The 24,378-nt window shown below is 44.4% G+C and overlaps 1 protein-coding gene across 4 annotated transcripts in view; it reads right to left on the minus strand.

Moving 5' to 3' along the window:
• Nucleotides 1–24,378, minus strand: part of LOC110506455 (SH2 domain-containing adapter protein F) — a 114,849-nt gene that overhangs the window by 14,476 nt on the left and 75,995 nt on the right. The window contains exons 3-5 of one of the 4 annotated variants that reach the window (XM_021586070.3): nucleotides 21,305–21,520; nucleotides 15,885–15,983; nucleotides 5,297–5,461 (exon numbers count right to left, since the gene is read on the minus strand). In XM_021586070.3, coding sequence (XP_021441745.2) covers nucleotides 5,297–5,461; nucleotides 15,885–15,983; nucleotides 21,305–21,520 — 480 coding nt within the window. The remainder of the gene's footprint in view (nucleotides 1–5,296; nucleotides 5,462–15,884; nucleotides 15,984–21,304; nucleotides 21,521–24,378) is intronic. The other 3 variants (XM_036964017.2, XM_021586072.3, XM_021586075.3) reach the window with 3 other exon arrangements.

The following is a 24,378-nucleotide window of genomic DNA, read 5'->3' on the forward strand; positions in this document are numbered from 1 at the left end:
CAAAAGGTCAAAGGGACATCTGGAGGACCAGAACATGCCCAGAGCAGAGCAGAGAGGATGGGGGGGGGGAATAGAGAGAGAGCGACAAAGGAATTCAGCAAGCTGAAAACCACTCACTACTACCACCCACCTTCCACACAGCACATTTACTTATTAAGCCAGCTAATTAATTCTCATTTACTAATGGTACTTCCATCAAAGAGTGAGTTCACTGGTCAGTGGGGAAAGCTTGAGATCTACTACTGTATTACAGGCTTACAATTAATAATTCCAGCTTGACGTGTGAAATGATTAACAGGTCTGAAGGCTCATTGAAATGCATGACACATTGTGAGCATCAAACCATGAACCCATACACTGCCATGGGAGAGAACGAGCAGCTTGTAAAACCACTGCATTTTGTTGACATCCAGAGTATATTGTGCTTGGGGAAGTCGAATAGGATCGGTTGAAAGGATTATATAGAAACACATTTGCTGAGCCCAATGGTCTTATTCTCTGATGAGTTCAACATCAAGGCACGTTATTTTTCTATCAAATTCCAAAACGTGTTCTGATGAGTTTTCCAAAGACAAAGGAACAATCCTCCAAAGGCAAATGCATGCAGATTCCTTGAACAAAAATGAAATATTTTAATTACATTGTTTGTATTCTAGTGAGACAGAGGGAAGAGAAGGTAAAAGAATGGCCTGAACGCCCAGACAATCAATTCACATCCGAAAACAAAGGCAAAAGCTCTTCATTACATCCAGACAAAGGAATTGGTCTTCTATTTATATGCAGATGTAATATCTGTACTGTCACGGCTGTCAGGCAATATTTAAATATGATAATGATGTTGAACTGGTGAGACAGGTTCTGTTCGGCTGTACTGGACACTGTTCTATCCAGGTCCATATCACACGGCTAATCATAATAGCCCTGGTAACGCTTGTAGCCTGGAGACCTGGCTAGGGCCAGGAGGAGCAATGGCTTTTGCCCCCAACAGTTCTAGGATCAGATTAATTACCCTACACCCAACTTTAACCATTAGGAGGATGTCAAAACATCTGACCCTGTAGCAGTGGTTAGGAACCTACTCTTACTATCTCCTCCTGTTTGCCTGTAGCCAGAGGCGACAGGAGGCAAGAGGCAGGCACCTGTACTCACAGGAAGGTTAGAGAGGCCCCACTCCTAGTCTCTATATTCAACATCTGACCCCTGTGATGTAGTGGGAGTTGAGACAGAGAGAGGATCCTCTTTCAGCCAGACGCCACACTAAAACCCACTCATATCCCACGCATTGGGGAAGTGCAGCCATTCCCAAGGCATTATAGGGCATAAATCATCCATCCGCCTGTCCTCACCCTCAGAACACAGCCAGCTCATTTTACTGGCCCGCTGTCTGGCTGTCTGGTGATGGAGGGAGGATGGCTCATTGTAATGGCTGGAATGGAATGGATAGAACAGTTTGAAGGGCATTAAACACATTTCCAATTTAAACCTCAGCCTCCATTGGTCACTCTACAGTAGTACTCCCCCTCTACACTACCAGGGGAGTACAGAGCCTCAGCCTGGGTATTAGTTCTGCTACACATGGCCCCTCTCCTCTCGCTCTCTCCCTGGATAATTAGTTACTGATTGTAGAGCTGTGGAAAAGCTGCAAACATCGGCAAACACACAGAGGCTTCTTAATAGGAAATGGACCAAGTCTCTATTAATCGAATCACAAGCAAGTCTCAAGTCACAAGGTCCAAGTCTCAAGTCAAGTCCAAGTTGTGCATTCTAAGAGGAAGTCAAGTCACAAGGTCCAAGTCTCAAGTCAAGTCGTGCAGTCTAAGAGGAAGTCAAGTCACAAGGTCCAAGTCTCAAGTCAAGTCCAAGTTGTGCATTCTAAGAGGAAGTCAAGTCACAAGGTCCAAGTCTCAAGTCAAGTCCAAGTTGTGCATTCTAAGAGGAAGTCAAGTCACAAGGTCCAAGTCTCAAGTCAAGTCCAAGTTGTGCATTCTAAGAGGAAGTCAAGTCACAAGGTCCAAGTCTCAAGGCAAGTCCAAGTTGTGCATTCTAAGAGGAAGTCAAGTCCAAGTCGTGCATTCTAAGAGGAAGTCAAGTTGAGACACGTTTTCTTTAAGTCAAAATGTGTCTATACATGCAATGATTGCAAATCTTTGTCTATTTATTGAGACTACCAGGCAGCCCTTTTTATAATTTTGTCTACAACACATTTAGATGATGTAATTGTAAAATAGGGATCTTGTAGCAGTCGTCAGGGCATGACATCGGCAGAAGGCAAGGCAGGTTGATGTGCTCAGAGTGTAGATTTGTTTACAGGTCTTGGTGATCCAATGGTGAAAGCACCATATAATACAAAATATAAGAGTAGATTTACCAACTATACACAGCCCAAAAGAAATGTATTCTGTTTGAGGCATAAACTGTCCTATCTGAATGGACATAGGTAGCGGGCAAGACTGTACAGCCTCCCCTTGAGAAACCAAACTATCTAACAGGAGCTGAAACAGGTACCCTACCGTCCAAAAGTTTGGGGTCACTTAGAAATGTCCTTGTTTTTGAAAGAAAGGCACATTTCTTTGTCCATTAAAATAACATCAAATTGATCAGAAATACAGTGTATATACTGTTAATGTGGTAAATTACTATTGTAGCTGGAAGTGGCTTATATTTTTCTTTGCAACTCTGCCTAGAAGGCCAGCATCCCGGAGTCGCCTCTTCACTGTTGACGTTGAGACTGGTGTTTTGCGGGTGCTATTTAATGAAGCTGCCAGTTGAGGACTCTGTTTCTCAAACTAGACACTCTAATGTACTTGTCCTTTTTCTCAGTTGTGTACCAGTGTCTCCCACTCCTCTTTCTATTCTGGTTAGAGCCAGTTTGCACTGTTCTGTAAAGGGTGTAGTACACCGCATTGTACGAGATCTTCAGTTTCTTGGCAATTTCTCGCATGGAATAGCCTTCATTTCTCAGAACAAGAATAGACTGATGAGTTTCAGGTGAAAGTACTTTGTTTCTAGACATTTTGAGCTTATAATGAAACCCACAAATGCTGATGCTCCAGATACTCAACTAGTCTGAGGCCAGTTTAATTGATTATTTGATCAGAACAACAGTTTTCAGCTGTGCTAACATAATTGCAAAAGGGTTTTCAATTAGCCTTTAAAATGATAAACTTGGATTAGCTAACACAACGTGCCAGTGGAACACAGGAGTGATGGTTGCTGATAATGGGCCTCTGTACACCTATGTAGATATTCCATTGAAAATTAGCCTTCCAGCTACAACAGTCATTTACAACATTAACAATGTCTAAACTGTATTTCTGATCAATTTGATGTTATCTTAATGGACAATTTTTTTGTTGCTTTTCTTTCAAAAACAAGGACATTTCTAAGTGACCCCAAACTTATGAAAGGTAGTGTACATACTGTATACTGCTTGACCACTCCCAGGACCATTTAATTACCCAATTGGCAATTACAGTCAATAAACTGGTTCTACAATGCAAAAGGCAATTTCCACATTGTTACATTTGTTTTAATCAGACTTAATGACTATTCATTTCAAAACCATTCATACATGGAACAATCGTTTATCTTCTTCAACGTACTGACTACATAGCATGGCGCGCAGGCCACGTAGCCTTTTCTATGCGCACTGGGACACGCTCCTATTACGCACAACCAGAATGACAGAGACATAGGACACAGGCACACGGAAGTCGGACGCAACCCGGGAAATATGAACAAAGGAAGCCATACATTGAATTAAATAAACAGAACTTCTACCTCAGGAGTCTTGCGAACGTTCCTGTGCACAATAAAGGGAAGATGGTAAGAAATGGTAGGCTAAATCAAACATGAAACAGAAATGCCTACGTGTGGCAATAAACAGTATGGGACGGAATGATGAAACGCCAGTAAACATTGTAGGGTTATATACGGAAAATAGATTTAGCACATTAGCGCATTTAAACGTGTGAAAGCAAGAAAACAAAGACTCTCTGGCAGGAGTATGAAGAGCTCAAGTGGAGAGACTATGGTGTGTCCTCGCCACAGTAATAATTCCTTTTAACAAATTACAAATGCAAGCTTCATAAGTAAATGATCAATTTCAAGCCATTTTGACATACTAAATGGCTAGTAGATCTAATTGTTGCCTGATGTTCCATTGCTGGTGAGCTAACAAAGTAAACAGTCAATATTATTGATCACCAAAATATTTTTGGAGCTGCATATTTATTTATTATGGCAATCCTCTCCCTACAATTTGCTGTTTAAGCTGCACCCGATCCTATAGCTGTACAGCAAATCAGCAATCTGTTCACTAGTGCACCCGACTTGTGTTTATTGACAGTTTGCTGGTCCAATCAGAGGGCCAAGTGTGCGTTTCACTAGCCAATCTGTTGCATGTTGTTTTTTTTTTGTTTTTTTTGCAAGGGCGATGCTGCGGCTACTGTCTCTTGCTGCATGGAGCATAATCTGTGGAGACTCTGACACAAAACGAGTGACAAAACATTACAAAACCTAGTCAGGAAATTTCAAGTCATCAGTCTCAAGTCAAAGTCGAGTCCAAGTCATGTGACTCAAGTCCAGAAGTCTGAAATAGGGTTATTATTTGGTCACAGAGCATTATAAGAACAAGGTCAGACACTGTGTTCTCACCAAAATAAACAGTAGTAAACTTTGGGATTTGAATGGGTTCTTAATCAAGGGTTTGAAAGTATGATCTATAAAGAGCTGCGGGCAGGGGGAACAGTTATGACTATGTTGACAGTAGCATTAGGGGTCACCTACACTTCCAATTACCCATTCAGAAGGCAATTCAGCGCCATTAAAAGTAATGAGTCTTCGTCCACACAACCTGGACTAGTGCTAGTGATTTTCTGTCATATGTAATCCAGATGGAAAAGGGCAGTTATTACAGAGATCATGTGAGCCGTCAAACTGATTTAAAGATACTGTAGAGCTGATCAATAACTTCCTCCTCACTCGATGAGGTCACACAGTAAACTGGCTGACACTGTTTTCATAGGTTGTCATAGTGAATGGAATGTTGTCTTACAACTGTATGGTATGTTGTCGCCCGCGCAATTTGTCATTTCTAAACTTTAACAGACAATGACAGTTCACCAGTACAGTAGCCTATCAGGGAACAGGATGAAGAGGATGAGCATTGAAAATGCGATATGGTTATGGATATGGCGAGAGAGAGAGGCAAGGGGACATTGTTGATGAGGGGCGCTGGGTGAGCCTCTCTGATGGTGGTGGGATGAACAGACAGAACAGGGACAACAAAACCCACCATGGTGGTGCTGGTCACAGGCAGTGTGCCCAGGGGAGTGCTGGGCTGGCTGGGGGGGCAGAGCGGGGGGTGACTCCACCCCCTCCAGCAGGGCCAGGGGAGGACTGTGGTTGAGCTGGCCGACAGGAGGGGGCCACGGCAGATCCTTGATCACTTTAATCTCTACTGCAGGCAGCCCAGGTCACCAGGACGGGAGCAAGAGGGAAGGAGTGGAAGAGAGAGAGGTAAAGGCAGAGAGATAGAGAAGAGAGAAAACACGAGAGAGAGGCAGAGAGAGATAAAGGGATAGAGAGGCAGAGAAAGATAAAGAGAGACAGATGAGGGGAAAAGGGGAAAACAGAAGAGGGCAGAGTAAGAGAAATGCAGGACAGTAGCATCCCATGCAGGTACAGGTCAGGTTAGTATAGCACAGCATAGTCAATGGAACAGCAGGGAAAACCAGTAGACAGCAGGACTGAAAAGGAAGGAATATTACTTTACCTGAGACAGACAGACTCTGGCCTTTGACCTGCCCACTTTGCCTCTACATGTTTCTTTGACGTTTTACAAGGAGTCAACCCGGGGGAATTTTCAACTGCAGGTCAGAGTCATTAATTACGCTCTGGGTTTCACAGGGAAAGTGGCTGAAGAGAGCTACTAACGAGGGTTTTAAAACAGAATCAAAGACCTGAGTGGACCTGAGCATGACTTGGCTAGTGTGAACAGCCTCACGGACAACACAAGCTCTGGTATGGCTCATAACGGAGTTAAAGTCTGAAACTGCCTCCACAATAAGATAAAGGGCAATTTACAAGATTCTCTCCTTGAGCCAGACACAGTGGAATGCATTGTAATGGCGGGGGGCACCTGGCAGACCTAGCCCCTCAGTAATGTATCGTTCATGTCCAGATGGGAGTATTACCAGAGTAAATCGAGTGCTGGGGCGCCGGCCCATCTTTCACTAGGGATAGCCCACTTGTTTAATAGCACAGGAGGCTCCCTATCCACCAGGGAGCTGCTGGTCTGTTTGCTGCAGTGGCTAATAAAGAAACATGGTGCAACGGAATCGTTCTCTGATTAAACGAATAGAGCCCTGGTGTTATGTTTCATCACTGAATCGCCCTCATAAAATAGTAGTAGTTGCAGCAAGATGCATTGTTGAAAGTAGAAAAGAACACACCACAGAATGGTTTAGTTCAAACACATTCCGGTCTAACCATTGTCTGAAAAACAATGACATTCAACCTCTATTCCAAGGAATTCTTTACTATCCTCATGCCAAGTAAGCCATTCATTTAGAATCTCCCACCTCAGGCGATGGAGTGACTGCTGCTTCCACTACTGATGAAAAAATAAAAGCTGGGAGTTTGCTGACTGTCGCCTGGATGTCGCCAGGTTTTATAGGCTGCGAAACTAGCTTTTCTTCGGTGAGTTGAACGGACACATTATTGACTTGTCCATGTTCTGGCCTGCAGGAAAAAGCTGGGATGCAGAACATGCTAATGAGGAAGGGGGAATCAGCTCAGCAGGTGACGAGGGAAAACAGAGAATATTCAGTTGGACAAGCAATTAAAGACCTCAGCCTTAGTGCCGTGGTGGCAGGGTGAGAGTGACGTTGCTGCAGGACTATTGATATGATAAGGGCTCATATGAGGATGGAGTCCTCACTATGAATGGCGTTCTCGGAATGAAGTGTCCTCACTTTAATGGTGTCCTCACCAAGGACAGTGTCCTTTACTCACTATGACAGCCAATAGCGGAGAGAGTTATCCCTGGTTCTCAGACAAAGGCAAATGAGACAGAGGTATAGGGTTGGGACAGAGGTCAGAGCTCTAGCAGCTAATATAATACATTCCTGCCTTGGGATGCCTCACCACTGAGCGATTTAAAAGTTGAATTCTCATTTCACATTCCAGGTTAGCATGTAATTGTTTTGGGAGTAGCAGGCGTTGCAGTGTCACGCAGCCTTGCTCTGAGGATGAAAAGCCAATTCTTACAGGTTGGTCTCAGCTCAGCTCTGCTCAGATGCACAGTGCAATAATGAGGTGAGCGGTCACACAGCCACTTCTAAAAGAAAGGTAAACTGATTCAAGTGGCAGAAGTACAGTGGCAGTCTTCAAACCTCCGGGTGTCTGATTTTTCCCTTACCCTATAACCTGTTTCAATTTGCTGTCAGCCCAAGAGCCTTTTCTGAATACATTTTGGCTTGGATGTTATGTTGCGGCTCAGATGAGTGCATCTTAAGGCCTCGACACGCTGCTTTGAGACACTGTGTGAAGTGACCCGCCTGGGACTGGGGAGCAATGGGGGCCAATTCATCATCCTAATTTTTCAGGCTGAGGTGATAAGAGAGGCTGAAACTCAGCAATGACATTTTTTAGTTTGATCTCTGGTGCCTCTATCCACAGCCTATCCAAGTCACACATACTGTGCAGTACTGTGTGCCAGATAGAATGGTCTGTGTGTGTGTATGACTGGGCTGGCACAGACAGGCGTCAGGTCCTTTAGTTGGCACTGCCTCAACAGGGCACATGTCCCAACAGTGATCCATGTGTTTTGCTTTGGGAAGAGGTGAATCATGGGTAGAAGGTTGTTATCTTACTCCGTATGACATCCCGTGGGACTTGGTGACAGTGGAGGTGCCTTGAGCAATAGGAGGAAGACACAGAGCCCAGCTCACCCCATTCTACCAAACCCCCTGGGGTTTACTCTGCCCTAGACGGTCTCTCAGAGTCACTCTCTACAACTATACAGTCCATTCTACCAATGTTCAGGACCTTTACTCTCAGTCAGGATGAATGTTGATGTCTCCAGGGCATATTGGTTGGAAGTACTCACTGTAGTGTTTTTGCTGACTTTAATGTAGTATTCACTTTAGTTAACTGTAAATACTACAGTATACAGTTCACTATAGTATAAATACTGTAGTAAAATAACTAGTATATACTAAAGCAATTAATGTCATGTTTTTGCAGATTATTGTAAACTATAGTATTTACTGTAGTGTTTTTGTTTTGTTATCTTTGACTTAGAAGTGGAGGCTTTCTGCTTGAGGAAACCTACTGAGCAAATGTTCCATAACCTGTAGGTAGGTAGTACTGAGGTCTGAACGGATAGTTCAAGCTTCTGCTCTTTTCTGTGACCTATAGGGAACATAATATAAGGTCTATACTTGGCATGTACGTTTCTCACTTATTGGAGGCACAAATTGGGATATGGGGAAGGGAATGAGCAGGGTACATTCAAATTAAACACTGTAGTACTGTATATAGTAAGTGTCCTTACATAAGCCGGGATGGCTCATAGGAGCAGGAGCGTGAGGCGGCTTAATGTACAAGTACACCCCCTGGACAGGACACTAGTCTATATCGCAGGGCCTTACCCCCAATCTATCTCCTTAATGCTGAGTGTCAAGCGGAGGCGCATCGGGTCCCATTTTTAAAGTCTTTGGTATCACTCGGCCAGGGATCAAAATCCCAACCTTCCAATCTCAGGGCAGACACTAACCACAAGGCCACTGAATTGCAGTATATACTATAGTTTTAAAAAACGGTAGTGTTTTGCAGACTGTAGTGTTTTTGTGAACATTACTATTGTATTGGCTACAGTGGTTTTTTGTTGTTGCAGAGAATGCTGTAGTACTACAGTTTACTACAAAATTCTATATTATGTACTACAGATGACTGAGGGATACTACAGTTTAGTTGTCTACAGTATACTACAGTTTTTTATAGAATGCTATAGTAAGTACTGTAGTATCTCATAGCCTAGTAAACTAGTATTTTTTCATGTGGGTGTGCACAGGTGTTAAATGTTGCCGGGTCCTGCCGGGCCTGAAACCAGGCACTATGATCCAAATGAGAGCTTAGAACCGGTACCTTTCGCTAGCCTATTTTAATTATCTAATGAAAAAACTGTTGTCTACGTTTAATTTTCCACAGCCAACAACACGAGTAGGCTAAGCAACAGCAAACTCAGACAACCCCATAGTAGAATAGTTTACCTATTCAATTGTTCAGCCTGTCGCATTCAATGCGAGAAAATAATCTTCCTCTCAAGGCGCATTCAAATTGCGAGTATATGCCCAGTCACTGTAGCCTACAACGTTCTAAATGAAGTCGCGGGAAAAAGAACACTCCTTTGAAAGCAGTCGATGGCCACTGTTAAAAGAGGAGGATCGCTGAGCTTTCTAGTGTTACTACTCTTATTTCTCAAATCCAATAAATGAGTAAAATGCACAATTTTAGAACCAGAGTTTAGAGCAGACAGATGGTTTATGCGTGTTAGCGGGCACCAATGGCCGTTGAATGCATAAGGAAGGGTGGGGCTAAATGTAACACGGGTCATGTGTAATAGGTGTCTTCGATTATATTCACAGCCGCATATATTCCCCCCCAAGCAGACACATCGATGGCCCTGAACAAACTTTATTTGACACTATGTAAACTGGAAACCACATATCCTGAGGCTGCATTCATTGTAGCTGGGGATTTTAACAAGGCTAATCTGAAAACAAGACTCCCTAAATTCTATCAACATATCGATTGTGCTACCAGGGCTGGTAAAACCCTGGATCATTGTTATTCTAACTTCAGCATATAAGGCCCTGCCCCGCCCTCCTTTCGGAAAAGCTGACCACGACTCCATTTTGTTGCTCCCTGCCTATAGACAGAGACTAAAACAGGAAGCTCCCGCGCTCAGGTCTGTTCCAACGCTGGTCCGACCAATCTGATTCCATGCTTCAAGATTGATTCGATCACGTGGATTGGGATATGTTCCGCATTGCGTCAAACAACAACATTGATGAATATGCTGATTTGGTGAGCGAGTTTACTAGCAAGTGCATCGGCGATGTCGTACCCACAGCAACTATTAAAACATTCCCAAACCAGAAACCTGATGGCAGCATTCGCCCGAAACTGAAAGCGCAAACCACTGCTTTTAACCAGGGCAAGGTGACCGGAAACATGACCGAATACAAACAGTGTAGCTATTCCCTCCGCAAGGCAATCAAACAAGCTAAGCGTCAGTATAGAGACAAAGTAGAGTTGCAATTCAACGCAATTCAATAGGTATGTGGCAGGGTCTACAGTCAATCACGGATTACCAAAAGAAAACCAGCCCCGTCGCGGACCAGGATGTCTTGCTCACAGACAGACTAAACAACTTCTTAGCTCGCTTTGGGGACAATACTGTGCCAATGACACGGCCCGCTACCAAAACCTGCGGACTCTCCTTCACTGCAGCCGACGTGAGTAAAACATATAAACGTGTTAACCCTCGCAAGGCTGCAGGCCCAGACGGCATCCCCAGCCGCGTCCTCAGAGCATGCGCAGACCAGCTAGCTGGTGTGTTTATGGACATATTCAATCAATCCTTATCCCAGTCTGCTGTTCCCACATGCTTCAAGAGGGCCACCATTGTTCCTGTTCCCAAGAAAGCTAAGGTAACTGAGCTAAACGACTACCACCCTGTAGCACTCACTTCCGTCACCATGAAGTGCTTTGAGAGACTAGTCAAGGACCATATTCCCTCCACCCTACCTGACACCCTAGACCCACTCCAATTTGCTTTCCGCCCCAATAGGTCCACAGACGACGCAATCGCAACCACACTGCACACTGCCCTAACCCATCTGGACAACAGAAATACTTATGTGAGAATGCTGTTCATCGACTACAGCTCAGAAACTCGTCATCAAGCTCGAGACCCTGGGTCTCGACCCCACCCTGTGCAACTGGGTACTGGACATCCTGACGGTGGTGAGGGTAGGTAACAACATCTCCACCCCGCTGATCCTCAACACTGGGGCCCCACAAGGGTGCGTTCTGAGCCCTCTCCTGTACTCCCTGTTCACCCACGACTGCGTGGCCATGCATGAAACCAAATCAAGTTTGCAGACGACACTACAGTGGTAGGCTTGATTACCAACAACAATGAGATAGCCTACAGGGAGGAGGTGAGGGCCCTCGGAGTGTGGTTTTCAGGAAAATAACCTCACACTTAATGTCAACAAAACAAAGGAGATGATCGTGGACTTCAGGAAACAGCAGAGGGAGCACCCCCCTATCCACAACGACGGGACAGTAGTGGAGAGGGTAGTAAGTTAAGTTCCTCGGCGTACACATCACAGACAAACTGAATTGGTCCACCCTCACAGACAGCGTGGTGAAGAAGGCGCAGCAGCGCCTCTTCAACCTCAGGAGGCTGAAGAAATTTGCCACTTTTATATGTTTACATACCCTACATTACTCTACATTACTCATCTCATATGTATATACTTTACTCGATACCATCTACTGCATCTTGCCTATGACGTTCTGTACCATCACTCATTCATATATCTTTATATACATATTCTTCACTTGTGTGTATAAGGTAGTTGTGAAATTGTTAGGTTAGATTACTCGTTGGTTATTACTGCATTGTCAGAACTAGAAGCACAAGCATTTCGCTACACTCGCATTAACATCTGCTAACCATGTGTATGTGACAAATACAATTTTATTTTATTTGAGGTAGGTCTACACTATATTCACAGTACGTCATCCTTGTTTGGCTGAGTGACAGTATAATGTTTTTTGGGTGGACATTCAGTCATAATGTTCCTATAACTAGCAACAAGATAGCCTAATGTTTAGACTTTAGAGTTTGATCTAGCTAATGATTAGCCCAATGGGGTAAATGAGCAACCACAAGCCTATATATTTATAGCTGGTGGGCTGCATCAGGTGATCATTCTTTCTAAATAACATACCTGCCTGATCATATGGACTAATAGTTATATTGGGCTCATTTCTGGAGGGGAAATGATATTGTCAGCATAATTTTATTTTCATTCATTTTGGAGTAGGATGTCCTTTTATGTCTCAGTTATTTTCCCCCAAATGTCGATCCCATCCACTACCTGCAATATGTGCTTTTGTCAGTATATATATATATATATATATATATATATATATATATATATATATATATATATATATATATATATATATATATATATATATATATATATATATATATATATATATATATATATTACAGTTCATTTAGGGAAATCAGTCAATTGAAATAAATTCATTAGGCCGCACAATTATATCCCCCCCCCCTCTGAACTAGGGACCCTTCACCACCCAAATACCATTTTAACCACGGGGTATGCCATACACACAGGTCATCATGACTACTGCATGAACAGGACTTGTCGACAGATGGATGTCTCGACATGACTGGTGTTTAAGAGGTATTTCACCAATACCCCATCCGTCTATTACATAAGCTTTGCCCATGTCGGTACACAAAACATTCTGTTGACACAGAGAGAGAAAGAGAGAGAGCTTTTTAGGAGGGAAGTTATCTTCTTGGGCCCAATCTCATTCTAAATCCACAAAGCTTCAAACATCCAATTGACTTAACATTGGCCAGAGCCAGGACTTGTTGGATTCTCAGAATATAACGGTGATGACAGGAACAGGAAGACACAATGACATAGCTTCCTGTGACATCCTGCCCTGACAGGTCTGTGGAGTGTGGATTTCCGGCAATTCTGGTACGGTGTCAAGTGGAGTGTTCGGTCTTGTGCCAGTTTTGACTGGTGATGAAGAGAGTGAGAGACAGATGGAGAGAGAGAGAGTCCGAGAAAGACATTCCATAAAAGCTCTAGACTATTATTATTAATATATATATATATTTTTTAAACGTCTCTACAAGAGGTATTTGTTTACCTTGTCCTTTTAATTAGGCAGCACAGTGTAAACAGCGATGCTACATAAATCACTGGCCCACTTGTGCCATTTCATTTAGTTCTGCTTAATTTGCCCTGCTAATTGCATGCATATTCAAAATAAGTTGGTAGATTACAATATTTATGGCATTTATTAGGAGTTGGAGGATAGCTCGGAAGAACAAAAATTGCTTTTGCAGATGCTCTCATATCACCATCACCAGAAGCTAGTAGTTCACGGCTCATTGTGGAAGAAACTGACAAATACACGCTGTATCCATCGAATCACCATCCACCTCAATCCCTCTCTCCCAACACTTATCCGTTGTGAAGAAGAGAATCTGTTCCTATTAAATATGAAAGTGGAGGTGAGGGAGTGATGGAGGGGAGATGACAGCGTGCCTGTTCTGCCTAGACTCAGCTGGACATCCAGCGGGGCTCTCAGGGGAGAGCAGAGCTACGGTCAGGTTGGAAGAGCGCCCGCTCTGTGCAGGGGGAAAGGAGGTGGGGGTTAGGGCTGGGTGGCCAACGTGTGTGAGTGAAAGATAACAGGCAGCGAGCTGTGCGTTCAAAGGCAGCGGAGCCATTTGAGGCTCATGAAAGAGGCTTGTCAGGGGGGGTTATCAGCCATAGAGCAGCGGAGGGGAGGCCAGAACGGGGGGGGGGGGGGGTGAAGCACTGTGGAGTGACAAGCCATCACGGGGGACAGGTCTTTCACAGAGAGAGAGACAGAACCATGGGGCCAGGGCATGGACCAGGCTCACCAACCACTCTGTTATCTCCTCTTTAAAACAAACTGCAGCAATACTACTGGAACAAAACTGATTCAATGATTTACTTAAAGAATAGAAGAGCTTTCTCTGGGTCATTAAGTCCTTGAAGAGTCATTAAAACCCCATAAAGCGGTGTGTGTTGCTCCTCAGGACCTGGCTCAGGGCTCTGACAGCATCTCCTGTTATCTTGCCTGCAGTAAGTGCACTGGGTTAGGCTGGCAATCAGCCAATCTCATGGTGTTTAATAGGCAGCAACAGGGCCTATGGATTAAGGACCACTGGCTCTCTAGCCAGACACAATGAGGCACTACTCAGATTTACAATGGCTGCCTGTTCAATGTCTGGGTGTATTAGTGTGGTGTGGTGTGGATTTTGAACATGGACACACACACACACACGGTCTGTACATACACATGCAAGTGTGTGTACCCCCGCAAGCATGCACGCACACACACACACATACATACACACATACCAACCCCTATCACACAGAGGCTCTCTTCATATGGCCAAATTTTAATGGATCTTCCTCACTCCCTCGGGCTCATCCATCACAAAGTCAATGCCTGAGTGGGAAGGGGGGGGGGGGGGGGGAGCAGCGATGATGAGTGATTAACCGAACGGCAGGTACACAACGTCCCAACACCCTAACAAGGGAGGGAATTTACATTCCATTGCATATCTGCCGAGAGAATAATATGCGAGGACCTGTAAAACCAACAACAAGTACTGCATGTGTGGATGCACTAGGCAGGGAGGCAGGCAGCCCCACGCGGCAGGGACAGCTAAGGAGAGGAGGTGGTATACAGCTCTAATGAAGACAAACAGCGCTTTATTCAAATGGCATTACAGCGTTCAGCTAGGGAGAGATAAAGGTGGCTACATTATGGTGCTTGTTTAATACCTCTTATACACCCACTCTGCACTATTTATGGGGGTGCATTTTTCTTCATTAACCGTTACTATTTTGCGTGCCGACACTTTAATTCCGCACACAAACGTCTAAATATAAACAGAAATTACGTGGCATCTTCAAGCGGCTGAAAACCACAGACGAGATTTGAAGAGTGAACAATATCATTATTCATCTATGCAAATGGGGGTTTAAAATGCAAACAATTTAACTTCACCAACAGAATATGAAACGCATCATATACACAATATCTGAAGCTAGGTGGAAAGTACCTTCCTAACACACCCAATGGTAACAGACGACAAGTCATTAAGGTGACAGCGAGGAGAAAGGGACTGTCCATCGCCCTGACCCTTGGCCTGGGTCGATGACCTGTCCTGAGTGATCTGAGACTTCTGGCTGAGCATAAGGTACCGGCTCATTCACCCCCCCCCCCATCTCTATCTGCAGTCGCCAGGGTCGCATAATGATGACACACTTCTTACAGTGCTCTGACGATGATATAATCTTCAAACAGCCAGGATATAGAAGATAACGCGTAAGACCTAGGTCTACCAGAGCTGTCACCTTTAAGACATAGGTATATGGACAGTGTTAGAGTTGAGGCCCTTTTCATAAGAAGTTGTTGCTTTTTGATGATCAATATGTCTAGAACAGAGCCAGTTCACAGTCAGGTCTTCACACAAGCTGAGAGAAATGGAGGGGTTTCTTCTTTCAGAAAGCTGTTTTATGACAGATTGTGAGAGAAGTCTCTCTCCACCAAACACTGGGATATCATTATGGGCTGAATGGAACAGGAAAAGGTTGAAGACCGGCAATAAATCAAAGCACTTCTCCAACCCCAGTCTTCCTCTTTGAAGGATAACTTCAGCACTCTTACCTCTGTTCTCCCACAGCAGACATCACTTTGACATCCCGAGCAAATGAAATTAATTACCATCAAAAGGAAATAATGTGAGAGGAGTGTTTGTAAATAGCATCCTAAATAATGTTGTCTTAGTGCTGGATGAAAGACACAATAATGAGGGGAAAATAAATGAAGGAAAGAAACCAACATCCGATTTTCCTCATAGCTGAAAGAGACAGCACACATTTACTGCAGTATGAAACAGAGAAACGTAGAAAAAGTAAATACAGACAAATAGAAACAGAGGGACAGAGACAGAGACCAGCCCGGGTGGTGTGTGTTAGTGGTACCTGTGAGGGATTTAGAGGTGTTGTCCATCCTTGTCTCTGGTTCTGATCCACTGCCACTTACAGAGCCCTTGTAGCTAATGCAGTCAGAACAGAGCAGAGCTGTTCAAAGAATACAAAAAAGGTCAAGAAAAAAGGAGGAAGAGGTAAATAAAAAATTTATAAAAACCCTTAAAGGATTTTTAAATATTTGGTGTAGTGTAGCTTCAAATCGAGGAAAGGTGTTGGTTTTTCCACCGCTCTTTTTGTGTGTTTGTGAATGTCTTCCAAAACCAGAGTTTGTCCTGGAACAGCCCTGTTCAGTTATGGCTGTGTAAGCTATGCTGGAGCTCTCTAAACCACAGTTGACATTCAGTAACATTGAGACAGACAGACAGATGCACACATACAGTTGAAGTCATAAGTTTCACCAAATACATTTAAACTTAATTTTTCACAATTCCCGACATTCAATCTGAGTAAAAATTCGCTGTCTTAGGTAATTTAGGATCACCACTTTATTTGAAGAATGTGAAATGTCAGACTAATAGTAGAGAATTATTTATTTCAGTTTTCATTTCTTTCATCTTCTATTGCCCTCGCTAGAAGCATGTGTTTCAGACATAAGGAAGTGGTTGGCTGCAAACTTTCTACTTTTAAACTCGGACAAAACAGAGATGCTTGTTCTAGGTCCCAAGAAACAAAGAGAATTTCTGTTGAATCTGACAATTAATCTTAATGGTTGTACAGTTGTCTCAAATAAAACTGTGAAGGACCTCGGCGTTACTCTGGACCCTGATCTCTCTTTTGAAGAACATATCAAGACCATTTCAAGGACAGCTTTTTTCCATCTACGTAACATTGCAAAAATCTGAAACTTTCTGTCCAAAAATGATGCAGAAAAATTAATCCATGCTTTTGTCACTTCTAGGTTAGACTACTGCAATGCTCTACTTTCCAGCTACCCGGATAAAGCAATAAATAAACTTCAGTTAGTGCTAAACACGGCTGCTAGAATCCTGACTAGAACCAAAAAATGTGATCATATTACTCCAGTGCTAGCCTCCCTACACTGGCTTCATGTCAAGGCAAGGGCTGATTTCAAGGTTTTACTGCTAACCTACAAAGCATTACATGGGCTTGCTCCTAACTATCTCTCTGATATGGTCCTGCCGTACATACCTACACGTACGCTACGGTCACAAGACGCAGGCCTCCTAATTGTCCCTAGAATTTCTAAGCAAACAGCTGGAGGCAGGGCTTTCTCCTATAGAGCTCCATTTTTATGGAACGGTCTGCCTACCCATGTAAGAGACGCAAACTCGGTCTCAACCTTTAAGTCTTTACTGAAGACTCATCTCTTCAGTGGGTCATATGATTGAGTGTAGTCTGGCCCAGGAGTGGGAAGGTGAACGGAAAGGCTCTGGAGCAACGAACCGCCCTTGCTGTCTCTGCCTGGCCGGTTCCCCTTTTTCTACTGGGATTCTCTGCCTCTAACCCTATTACAGGGGCTGAGTCACTGGCTTACTGGGGCTCTTTCATACCGTCCCTAGGAGGGGTGCGTCACTTGAGTGGCTTGAGTCACTGATGTGATCTTCCTGTCTGGGTTGGCGCCCCCCCCCCCCCCTTGGGTTGTGCCATGGCGGAGATCTTTGTGGGCTATCCTCGGCCTTGTCTCAGGATGGTAAGTTGGTGGTTGAAGATATCCCTCTAGTGGTGCTTTGGCAAAGTGGGTGGGGTTATATCCTTCCTGTTTGGCCCTGTCCGGGGGTGTCCTCGGATGGGGCCACAGTGTCTCCTGACCCCTCCTGTCTCAGCCTCCAGTATTTATGCTACAGTAGTTTAAGTGTCGGGGAGCTAGGGTCAGTTTGTTATATCTGGAGTACTTCTCCTGTCCTATTCGGTGTCCTGTGTGAATTTAAGTGTGCTCTCTCTAATTCTCTCTTTCTTTCTCTCTCTCGGAGGACCTGAGCCCTAGGACCATGCCTCAGGACTACCTGACATGATGACTTCTTGCTGTCCCCAGTCCACCTGGCCGTGCTGCTGCTCCAGTTTCAACTGTTCTGCCTTATTATTATTGGACCATGCTGGTCATTTATGAACATTTAAACATCTTGGCCATGTTCTGTTATAATCTCCACCCGGCACAGCCAGAAGAGGACTGGCCACCCCACATAGCCTGGTTCCTCTCTAGGTTTCTTCCTAGGTTTTGGCCTTTCTAGGGAGTTTTTCCTAGCCACCGTGCTTCTACACCTGCATTGCTTGCTGTTTGGGGTTTTAGGCTGGGTTTCTGTACAGCACTTTGAGATATCAGCTGATGTACGAAAGGCTATATAAATAAATGTGATTTGATTTGATTTGATCACATTCCCAGTGGGTCAGAAGTTTACATACACTCAATTAGTATTTGGTAGCATTGCCTTTAAATTCTTTAACATGGGTCAAACGTTTTGAGTAGCCTTCCACAAGCTTCCCACAATAAGTTGGTTGAATTTTGGCCCATTCCTCCTGAGAGAGCTGATGTAACTGAGTCCGGTTTGTAGGCCTCCTTGCTCGAACACGCTTTTTCAGTTCTGCCCACAAATATTCTATAGGATTGAGGTCAGGGCTTTGTGATGGCCACTCCAATACCTTGACTTTGTTGTCCTTAAGCCATTTTGCCACAACTTTGGAAGTATGCTTGGGGTCATTGTACATTTGGAAGACCCATTTGCGACCAAGCTTTAACTTCTTGACTGATGTATTGAGATGTTGCTTCAATATATTGGGGCGGCAGATAGCCTAGTGGTTAGAGCATTGGACTAGTAACCGGAAGGTTGCAAGATCGAATCCCCGAGCTAACAAGGTCAATATCTGTCGTTCTGACCCTGAACAAGGCAGTTAACCCACTATTCCAAGGCCGTCATTGAAAATAACAATTTGTTCTTAACTAACTTGCTAGTTAAATAAAGGCAAAAATAAATATACATAATTGTCCTGCCTCATGATGCCATCTATTTTTTTGAAGAGCACCAGCCCCTCCTGCAGCAAAGCAGCCCCACAACATGATGCTGCCAGCCCCGTGCTTCACGGTTGGGATGGTGTTCTTCGGCTTGCAAGCATCCTCTTTTTTCCTACAAACCTAATGAGGGTCATTATGGCCAAACAGTTCTATTTTAATTTCATCAGACCAGAGGACATTTCTCCAAAAAGTACAATTCTTTGTCCCCATGTGCAGTTGCAAACCATAGTCTGGCTTTTTTATTGCGGTTTTGGAGCAGTGGCTTCTTCCTTGCTGAGCGACCTTTCAGGTTATGTCGATATAGGACTCGTTTTACTGTGGATAGAGATACATTTGTACCCGTTTCCTCCAGCATCTTCACAAGGTCCTTTGCTGTTGTTCTGGGATTGATTCACACTTTTCGCACCAAAGTACGTTCATCTCTAGGAGACAGAACGAGTCTCCTTCCTGACCGGTATGACGGCTGCATTGTCTCATGGTGTTTATACTTGCAAATGATTGTTTGTAGAGATGAATGTGGTACCTTCAGGCGTTTGAAAATTGCTCCCAAGGATGAACCAGACTTGTGGAGGTCTACAATGTTTTTTTATGAGGTGTTGGCTGATTTCTTTTGATTTTCCCATAATGTCAAGCAAAGAGGCACCGAGTTTGAAGGTAGGCCTTGAAATTCATCCACAGGTACACCTCCAATTGACCCAAATGATGTCAATTAGCCTATCAGAAGCTTCGAAAGCCATGACATCATTTTCTGGAATTTTCCAAGCTGTTTAAAGGCACAGTCAACGTAGGTTATGTAAACTTCTGACTCACTGGAATTGTGATACAGTGAATTATAAGTGAAATAATCTGTCTGTAAACAATTGTTGGAAAAATGACTTGTGTCATGCACAAAGTAGATGTCCTAACTGACATGCCAAAACTATAGTTTGTTAACAAGAAAATTGTGGAGTGGTTGAAAAACTAGTTTTAATGACTCCAACCTAAGTGTATGTAAACTTCCGACTTCAACTGTACATGCACACATACACTACATGACCGAAGGTATGTGGACACCAGCTCGTCGAACATCGCATTCCAAAATCATGAGCATTAATATGGAGTTGGTCCCCCCTCTGCTGCTGTAACAGCCTCCACTCTTCTGGGAAGGCTTTCTACTGGATGTTGGAACATTGCTGCGAGGACTTCCTTCCATTCAGCCGCAAGAGCATTAGTGAGGTCGGGCACTGATGTTGGGCGGTTAGGCCTGGCTCGCAGTCGGCATTCCAATTCATCCCAAAGGTGTTTGATTGGGTTGAGGTCAGGGTTCTGTGCTGGCCAGTCAAGTTCTTCCACACCGATCTCGACAAACAATTTCTGTGGGGACCTTGCTTTGTGTACGGGAGCATTGTCATGCGGAAACAGGAAAGGGCCTTCCCCAAAACCACAGAATTGTCTAGAATGTCATTATATATGTCATTATATGCTGTAGCGTTAAGATTGCTCTACACTGGAACCTTACAGCACTATGCATTCGGGCAGGAAGCCTTATCGTAGCATCCGCCAAACCCAGATTCCTCCGTTCGGACTGCCAGATGATAATGCGTGATTCATCACTCCAGAGAGCGCATTTCCACTGCGCCGACGCTTGGCACTGCACATGGTGATCTTAGGTGATCTTCAAGAAGGCCATTCTATTCTGCCAATGTTTGTCGTTGGAGATTGCATGGCTGTGTGCACAAATGTATACACCTTGTCGGCAATGGGTGTGGCTGAAATAGCCAAATCCACTGATTTGAAGGAGTGTCCACATACTTTTGTATATGTAGTGTATACTGTATATGAACGCATGAGAACACACAAACACAGTCATGCTCCCCTAACTACCATACACCATAGGTCTCTCCCAAGCTGCAGGTTGACGTTTATTGTCATGAAACTTCCCCTGGAACTGATAGATTTCCGCTAGACGGGACAGCAACCAAGTCAAAATTGGATATATTGTAAAAATGTATGACAACTAAAATTTGCTTTTTGGTCTTAATTAAAATGTCCAGTTGGCAGTGTGGTTAAGGTTAGGGTTATGTTTAAAATCAGATGGTATGACTTTGGTCACTAGCTGGCACAGCCACACTCTGCAGAGCTGCCTCCAGGGCAAGATTCATGACAATAAATGCCCAAAGCTTGACAGACACCCAGAAAAAGGCCCCACTCAGCAGAACAGACACCTGCAAATTAACTTACCGTTATGCTTCACGAGAGGGAAGGAAATGAAAATTAACAATGCCTTTCTGAAGATAAGATACCCAGAAACCACGAAAGAAGCAGTAATCACATTGGTTAGTGCTGGAAAAGGGTACCAGGGCAATTAGCGGGATGGAGAGGGACAGCAGAACAGACACAGAGTGACAGTAATGTAGGGGACGTGGAGCAGGAGGAGAGGAGTGTTACATACGTGCTCTCGTACCTGCAAAGGCCTTGGAGATGCGCTCCTTCTTCCACTCCCAGGGCTGGTCGTACTCCTCCGGGGGCCTCTCGTCATCCTGCGGCAGCCGGCTCTCTCTGGGGCAGCGGGGACGCTCGCCGTCCGAGTCCCCTCCATTCTCCGCTGGCTCGTAGGGCGTGTCGTACAGGGGCAGCGACCTCAGTGACCCCTCCTTAGGCCCCCGGCCACCGCGGATCTCTGGCAAAGGAGAAGAGGGAGAGGAGGGGTAAGATTTAACAGACTGTCAATGTGGGTAAAACGATAAGGTAAAACGATACGAAGGGACTGTGTGTGAATGTTTATGTGAACAATCCAAGCAACATAGAACAAAAATAAGACCAGCTGTTATTAGCAGTTTCACTTCCAAAATATAATTTTCTCTACAAACAACACTAAGACAGCCATGATTCAACTTAGGCTAAAGGCAGCTATCCTTGGGCAGTGAGATCCAGCTGTCTCTTTACGTACAATTGAAGTCGGAAGTTAGGTTTGGGTGATTAAAACTTGTTTTTCAACCACTCAACAAATTTCACTATATCACAATTCCAGTGGGTCAGAAGTTTACATACACTAAGGTGACTGTGCCTTTAAACGGCTTGGAAAATTTCCCGAAAATGATGTCATGGCCTTCGAAGTTTTTTGATAGGCTAATTGACATCATTTGAGTCAATTCAAGGTGTACCTGTGGATGTATTTCAAGGCCTACCTTCAAACTCAGTGCCTCTTTGCTTGACATCATGGGAAAATCCAAAGAAATCGCCCAAGACCTCATAAAAAACATTGTAGACCTCCACAAGTCTGGTTCATCCTTGGGAGCAATTTCTAAATGTCTGAAGGTATCACGTTCATCTGTACAAACAATAGTTTCCAAGTATAAAAACCATGGGACAACGTAGCCGTCATGCCGGTCAGGAAGGAGAAGCGTTCTGTCTCCTAGAGATGAATGTACTTTGGTGCGAAAAGTGTGAATCAATCACAGAACAACAGCAAAGGACATTGTGAAGATGCTGGAGGAAACAGGGACAACAATATCTATATCCACAGTAAATCGAGTCCTATATCGACATAACCTGAACGGCCGCTCAGCAAGGAAGAAGCCACTGCTCCAAAACCCCCATAAAAAAGCCAGACTACGGTTTGCAACTGCACATGGGGACAGAGATGGTACTTTCTGGAGAAATGTCCTCTGGTCTGATGAAACAAAAACTGTTTGGCCATAATGACCATCGTTATGTTTGGAAGAAAAAGGGGGAGGCTTGCAAGCCAAAGAAAACCATCCCAACCGTGAAGCACGGGGGTGGCAGCATCATGTTGTGGGGGTGCTTTGCTGCAGGAGGGACTGGTGCTCTTCACAAAATAGATGGCATCATGAGGAAGGAAAATTATGTGGATATATTGAAGCAACATCTCAAGACATCAGTCAGGAAGTTAAAGCTTGGTCGTAAATGGGTCTTCCAAATGGACAATGATCCCAAGCATACTTCTAAAGTTGTGGCAAAATGGCTTAAGGACAACAAAGTCAAGGTATTGGAGTGGCCATCACAAAGCCCTGACCTCAATCCTATAGAACATTTATGGGCAGAACTGAAAAAGTGTGTGCGAGCAAGGAGGACTATAAACCTGACAGTTACACCAGCTCTGTCAGGAGGGATGGGCCAACATTCACCCAATTTATTATGGGAAGCTTGTGGAAGGTTACCGAAACGTTTGAACCAAATTAAACAATTTAAAGGCAATGCTACCAAATACTAATTGAGTGTATGTAAACTTCTGACCCACTGGGAATGTGATGAAAGAAATAGAAGCTGAAATAAATCATTCTCTCTACTATTATTCTGACATTTCACGTTCTTCAAATAAAGTGGTGATCCTGACTGACCTAAGACAGGGAATTTTGTGAAAAACGGAGTTTAAATGTACTTGGCTATGGTGTATGTAAACTACCGACTTCAACTGTACCTACCCCCTGACACTCAGGACAGGGAGAGGAACCAAACATGGGACACCAACAGACATGTTAATTATTGCTGTGTGGATCCTAATCAAACTCTATACCTGCTAATAGTGATTAGCGTAGCCAAGCAGCACACACACACACGTGATCAGGAGAGACAGCTACAGATGCCTGTGTGTGATGGAGGCAGGTCTATAGGCATCTGTGATTAACACAGTCTGTGTATGTTGTTCACCCTCTGGCTTCATAATGTTAAAGCTCAAGGTCTCAGACTATGACCCATAGTGAGTAGCAGTAGCTCCAGGTTAAGAGCTATAGGAGGGTTAGCAGGGCCTCCTGGGTGCATGTTGGGAGCTGGATATGATGAAAGACTGCTCTAGCTGATGACGAGCTGACGTGGAGAGGAAGAGAGAGGAGATGAGCCTGGGGAGCCTGAGCACCTGTGAGTGTGTAAGGTGTAGCCTGCCTGCCTGCCTGGCTGGCTGTCTGCATGCAGAACGGCATCATCACTACAGCTAAACAGCCTCGCCTGGGGTCCCACACACCACGGAACAGAACGACAGGAGAATGCCCTTCCACATCTTCTCACCTATATCTCCCTCACCCTCTTAGTTCCACTTCATTTCCTCTCGGTATCTCTCCCTCGCTCTCTGAGACATTTATGAATGACATAAGGCAGGGTAAAAATGCAAATTCTATGCAGTGCTGAATAGTGTTCCCACCTATCCAGTGAGTGAAGAGAGCAACCCATCATGCCCCCCCCCCCCCCCCCCATCCATCCAATCTCCATGTCTTTCCAGTAGTATGACGCCGTTAGCAACCAGCTCCCTTCCTCCTGGGCCGTATGATGTTGTTAGCAGCAAACTCCACCATAGAGTAACGCAATGTGAGGAGAATGAAATATTATGCCACACCACTGCATAATTGCCTTGCAGCCCAGGGGAGCTCTTGCGGAAAAATGAGAGAAGCATGGAGCCTAATGGGGCTACCCGGTGAGGTTTGCCAGAAATCTCCAATGTAATCATGCGGTAGGCAAACTCTCACCCTCTTTGATCTCACAGTTAAAAGCCTTGGCATTGTGAGATCCTAGAGCGATGAGTGC

The sequence above is a fragment of the Oncorhynchus mykiss genome, chromosome 26, assembly GCF_057628025.1.
Source record: "Oncorhynchus mykiss isolate SJ-2025 chromosome 26, ASM5762802v1, whole genome shotgun sequence".
Taxonomy (NCBI): Eukaryota; Metazoa; Chordata; class Actinopteri; order Salmoniformes; family Salmonidae; genus Oncorhynchus; species Oncorhynchus mykiss.